The 6,384-nt window shown below is 40.6% G+C and overlaps 1 protein-coding gene across 1 annotated transcript; it reads left to right on the top strand.

Annotated features, from left to right (window-relative positions):
- Nucleotides 1-201: 201 nt before the first annotated feature.
- Nucleotides 202-4,238, top strand: fabp3 (fatty acid binding protein 3, muscle and heart). Its single transcript, XM_051390429.1, has 4 exons — nucleotides 202-422; nucleotides 2,349-2,521; nucleotides 3,568-3,669; nucleotides 3,759-4,238. Exons 1-4 carry the CDS (start codon nucleotides 350-352, stop codon nucleotides 3,810-3,812), a joined length of 402 nt encoding a protein of 133 aa, XP_051246389.1. The 5' UTR covers nucleotides 202-349; the 3' UTR covers nucleotides 3,813-4,238.
- The last annotated feature ends 2,146 nt before the right edge of the window (nucleotides 4,239-6,384 follow it).

The following is a 6,384-nucleotide window of genomic DNA, read 5'->3' as shown; positions in this document are numbered from 1 at the left end:
CTAATGGATGCAAACAAATCAATCCAAAAAATATTCACATACAAATTTACTTTATTTGCATGATAGCCACTTTTGTAATTTTATCACACACGCTCACTCTGCCCCTCTCCACCCCTCACGTCACTCCTCCCCCCTCCCCTCCTCTCTGCACACCCTGATGACATCATGAACAGCCGGTATAAATCCAGCCAGTAGGGTTGCAGCACGGTCTGTGGTGCTGAGTCTCCCCTTCTCTCTCTCTCTCTCTTCTTTCACTCTGTCGCTCTCTCGCTTTGCTGTCTTACACACACACTCTCTCTCTCTCGAACACACCCTTACACAGCCCTCATTCCTTCACACTACTGCAGACATGGTCGAGGCTTTTGTGGGCACATGGAACATGAAGGAGAGCGAGAAATTTGATGAATACATGAAAGAGCTGGGTAAGTGTGTGTTTCAGTGTGTTTGGTATATGCATGTGAGTGTGCGCATGCGTGTGTAACAGGAGAGGATGCTGCCAGTGCTGCATGTGAGCACATGTGAAAATTGGGCTGAGCAAAGATAAACGTTTTAAGGTGTGTTTAAACTGTTGAAGCAGCTGCTGATGCAGTGTGAAAGGGGAGACAATGATGGGGTAAATAAGGGAGGAACCAAGATGGAGAATGGTGGAAAAAAAGGAGGTAAAAGAGGAATATGGGTAGAAAGAGAAAGAAAGAAAGAATGAAAGAAAGAAAGAAAGAAAACAGGAGAAGATGGGAACCATAGAGGGAGGAGAAAGAGGAACAGTGGTTGACCACATGGCCTGTGCTGGATATGAAGGAGGGGTTCTCTTTTAGTGTAGAAAAAAATCCACCCCACTGTGAGAAACTCTGAATGGCAAGCAACTGGCATTGACACACACACACACACACACACACACACACACACACACATACACACTTGAGTGTAATGTGGGTGACCTTCGCTGAAAGCTGCTCATTGTTCGAGGCCATGGGAGGAGTTGAATATTAAGATGGTCCCAATGCCGAGGGACTAATGGGACGAGAATGTGCAGAAAAAGTGGGAAAATATCTCACACACACACACTTGCACATAGTTTGGTGTGTGTGTGTGATGTGGGCAGGTGCTCTGACTTTTACAACCGTGGAGAAGGACACTAAACTATTCCACTTTGTGAGGTTGTGTGTGTTTGTGTGTGTGTGTGTGTGTGTGTGTGTGTGTGTGTGTGTGTGCGCGTGTGTGTGTGTGTATGTGAGACCCAGTGACCTCAGAGCCGTTTTAACATCGACCTGCCTGCTTGTCACCATAGAAACCATAGAAACCTCTCAACCTCTAACCTCAATCTTCTTGATCAATGAGGCGTCTGCACACATGCACACACACACACACGCGCCACACACACACACACACACACACACACACACACACACACACACACAAAGTGACTTTTGGTTGTTTTGATTGTGGGTAACTCTGTTGAGGCTCTTGGAGATTAACCGGATTGTCAGCCTGAAAAAGAAAATATTTTTTGCTGTGGTAGTAAAGAGTGTGAGTCACTGTTAACTAATGAACTCTCTTGATCCCTTCACACACACACACACACACACACACACACACACACACACACACACACACACATACACACACACACACCCTAAAAGGAAAACGAGTAATCTTTGCACACTTACGTGCTCAGAGAGGCAGTCAGGTCGATGGGACCCTGCAGCGTTTAAAGAACACGCTGCAGGTTTGGACAACAGACAAACAGAGATTAGAGTGTCAGCTGAAGGAGACACAAAGGGCAAATGAATGGCTACTGCTGGAAACCTTTATCAAAATGTGTCACTTATGTTGGTAATATTACTCACAGACATATTTACTTTATAAACAAATCAAAATAAAACATACAAGTTAAGGACTATCCCGTTCCCATTAACGCCAGCGATCCCCTCCCATTTTTCGGCTTTTAGTGGAAACTATTGGCCTGATTCCATGAAGTTTGGCACATACAATTTTATTTCCAACAGAAACAACATTTCGTCTAGCAGGTCAAAGTTTCATCCTGTGAAATATATCAACATCTCCAAGGTGGATTGGCATAAAATTTGACTTTTCCTCTAGCGCCACCATGAGGTTGAGTCCACCACTTTGATAAAGAGTGAAATATCTTGACAACTACTGAACAGATTGACATGAACTCTGATACAGACATTCATGTGTCTTTGGTTTATTACAAAATAACTGCAGGACTAAAGGCATTCCCATCAGCCTCAGTTGTACTTTGTACTTCGGTAATTTGCATGTAGCTCTCTAACATTTTCATGCTTGCTCAGCATTGCTTAACCCATGTGTCTTTGATTTTTTTACAGGTGTGGGCTATGCTACACGTAAAATAGGCAACATGACCAAGCCCACCACCATCATCTCAGTGGAGGGCGACAAGGTGACAGTGAAGACCCAGAGCACCATTAAGAACACAGAGCTCTCCTTCAAGCTTGGAGAGGAGTTTGACGAGACCACCGCCGATGACAGGAAGGTTAAGGTGAGGGGAACCCCAACACCTGAGGGCAAAACCTCAGTTTATACTTTAGCAATCTTTAATCTTTGTTAAAGAGGGTTTTACGTGACCCTTTAGGCTATAGGCTTAAAAAAGGCTGAAGTACCCATAGTGACAGTGATAGTTACAGTCATGAAGAGGATCGGGGGTTGTCATTCTTGTTTGGAATGTGAACAGGAGGCACTGGGTCAGAGAGGTCAGGGGTGAGAGAGGGTGAGGGTCAGAGAAGATGTATTGGTCATAAAATGAGACCTAAGAAACAACAATCATACCATATTCTGATTAGCAGGGCAGAGGGGTATGAACTCTGGTTTTGGTGTACAGAGAAGTCAAGAGATTTCAAAGGCCAAGTATCAGAGGAATGGAAAGTCTGCAGCAGCAACAGACCAAGACATCCTTGTTTCAGCTTAAATCAAATAATTTCTCAGTTCCATTTTAAACTCACCAGGGACACAAAATGCATGCACAGATGCAAAATAAGTTTAAGAAGACATTTTTGTTAGAATTAAAGAATCAAATGCCAATGTTGATCATTATTATTGATGGTTTAAAGTGCCACTTTGTATGTTTTCCACAAAAACACACCCTTAATCATTTTAATATATTCAGGGAGTTTGCTGCTGCAGGCTGACTTGGTATGGTGTGACTGGGAGCTTATGATGGCTGATGTTCACTAACATTAGCAAACATATTGCTGTGTGCTATTAACTGACATTAATGGGTCAGTTATTGACTTTGACTTCTTCTCCACTTGTGTCACATGCTGCCCAGCTGCATAGGTTAGCTTAATAAGTAGCATTTATCTGTTGCAGCTGGTTGAGGCAAACATTTTAACTACTTTATATAATGTGTGGCAGTTTATCTGTAGGAATGCATCATACTTTATCTGTTTTTGCATGCAAACCCAGGCTGTACCCAAATAAATGTATTCAATACCAATTAATGGATAAAAAACTTCTTTTATGAGGTGTTTATACGATCTTGTATGTACACTTGGGTGTAACAAGCTCCCTTTGTTTTTCTCTCTGCAGTCCATTGTAACAGTAGAGGATGGGAAGTTGGTGCACATACAGAGATGGGACGGCAAAGAGACCAGCCTGGTCAGGGAAGTCAACGACAACGCCCTCACACTGGTCAGTGGTCACACTAAACGCATATATATTTAATGTCTGTATGTGTGCATGTTGGTTGTGTTTTAACCGTCTTTCTCTCTCCATCACAGACTCTCACAATTGGGGAGGTCGTTTGCACACGTCGCTACGAGAAGGCACAGTAAAACGTAACACTGAAACCTCCCTCCAGCATCTACTTGCATCAACTAAAGCCCTGCACCCCACCTCATCCCAGGCCAAGCAAACCACTCATATGGCTGCTGCCACTTCCCTTCAGTGTCCCTCATACTGTACACTCAGTATTAACATTACTGATGAATGTGACCTCTTTTTTCTCCCTCTCCCTCTCTTTATACTGTTGTTCCTTTTACTGTAAAAAAAAACAAAACACTGAATAAATTCCAATGATTTGTTGTTGTTTTCTTTCTCTAAAATTGCAGGTCTGTATTTTTTTTTTTTTTTTTTTTTAGAAAATGTGTTATGCATGGTGCCTGTTAAACCTGGAAAAGTGTTTGAATTAAAAACAAATTGCCTCTTGAGGCCTGGAAATAAAAGTGTCTACACTGTTGGACAAACATGTAAAACAACAATTGCTGCAGGATGTGTTTTTTTCTTGAGATGTGTAGTGTTCATAAATGTCAGTTGAAAAGGTCAAGGTAAGAAAAAACTACAGAGTTTACTCACAAACTCATTCTACAAACAGTCTACTAACAGTCTACAAACACTGAAATGGGCAAATAATCCTCCACAACAGAAATAAAGTGTTGTGTCAATTAATTTCTTGGCAGCTTCAGCTCAACAATGACGTAAAAATTAGAGTTGCTTTGTATGTAGTTGGCCTGAAAATATTGCAGTCCATTAGTTGTGACTCAAAGTAAACAGCAGATCCAAAGAGTGTGACCACAGTTTCCATCACAACTGGTTTTGCAGGGACTCACAGGAAGGTTAATTATAGCCCCTGCTCCTGTGTGTGTGTGTGTGTGTGTGTGTGTGTGTGTGTGTGTGTGTGTGTGTGTGTGTGTGTGTGTGTGTGTGTGTGTGTCTATACATACAGTACATGTGATACACACTTGCCTTTGCCCTGGCTAAGTGAAGGGAAAGTTTTGTCAAAGCTTGTACTAGTTGAGTGAGTACTTTTAAGTCCTGTTCTTGTACAGTAGGTGTGTGCGTGTGTGCTTTCTATATTCGGATCATTCCCTCCCATAGAAGATTGATGTCATGTGTTAACAGTAGACTGCCAACTAGAGGCAGGGTGAAGGGGTGAAAGGGCGCAGGACGATCTAGGCCACCTTCTGTCACCACCACCTCAAGTTACTCTGAACTGAAATGGTCACAAGAAAGTATAAAACATGCACTGTGCAAAAATAGAGATTTGCCTTCTTGTGTCATACATACTGTTAACTGTAGCGACATATTTGTATTTAGGAGAAAAGCAATTGAGCAGAAAAGTTGAACTACATATAAATAGCTAAACGTAATGGATAAATGGTAAAAACAGTTGCATGAAAAACAAAAACCAAATGAAAAGAAAGAGACCACGCATGAACATTTTTATTTCCAGTATTACTGTTATGTATGGATTCACATGTGGAGCGACAGACCCAACACAGCTGGCCTTTTCTCAGCAGTGAAACACTATGGAGCGTTTCCATAAAGGTCATCTCATCTATAGAAGGAGCATCATGAAAGGGTAAATGAGCCTATCTGAAGGTAATTAAGTAATTAATAACTGTAATTATTAGTTTACGGATGTACTAAAATTATATGTACAAACATATATATGTATATGTGGAGTGTAAGATGACTGCAAGAATTACAGTATAAAGATCAAACATGTGCAACAAGCAAACTTCATTCAAGCAGTAACTTTAACTTTTTTTTTGTTTTTAATTTTATACAGTTTAACTATATAGAAATAATCAATCTTTGTTCTTCGTTTATGTAGGTCATATAAAGGGAGCAGTTTTAAATTGAGACCATTTCATAACCAGCTAGAAACTGCTCGTAGTAGGTTTAAATAATTAAGTTTCATTCATGACCTTGGCAAGTAATTTGATAAAAAACAAACAAATAAAAAATCTTGACTCAAATTTCTTTTTCCAGAGCCTTCACACGCTTCACACCACCTTGTGGATGATGTTTGTCTGTCGGTCCACCACTTTGATCCAAACTGAAATATTTACTCAACTGTATGAACTGTATGGATTGCCTTTCATACATACCTTCATATCCCCCCACAGGATTAATTGTAATAACCTTGGTGATCCCTTGACATCCAATCTAGTGCCATAATCAGGTTGAAGGAACACTTTGGATCATGACTAAATATTTCTATTTTTTTGCCAAGTCATTCCAATACAATGTACTAAATTTACAAGATAAATTGGTTATTCCCTTTTGGAAGTAGAAATGTTTCAAGGATATCGTGAAAGAAAAACAAAAAACCCAGTTCCAAATCAAACATTGTAATACAAGTTAAAGATACGTGCAGATTCCACTTGAACTTTCTGTTCACTGACTGTTGTCATTGTCAAATTATTTGCAATAATGCAACACACACTCACCATTGTGGTTGTGAAAGCTCAGGATGATACTAAATGTTTAACTGACCATATTAAATTCAGCTTGTACATCTGTCTGGCACAAACAAGAGGACAGGACAGGAGAATGTAAAAAAAAAATGCAGAGGAGTCATGAGACTGGCCAGTGAACTGGAATTGTATCAAACTACAGCAA

This window comes from Dicentrarchus labrax, unplaced genomic scaffold (genome assembly GCF_905237075.1).
Source record: "Dicentrarchus labrax unplaced genomic scaffold, dlabrax2021, whole genome shotgun sequence".
NCBI lineage: Eukaryota > Metazoa > Chordata > Actinopteri > Moronidae > Dicentrarchus > Dicentrarchus labrax.
The sequence above is the reverse complement of the archived record's forward strand: the minus strand, read 5'-3'. Positions and strand labels throughout refer to the sequence as shown.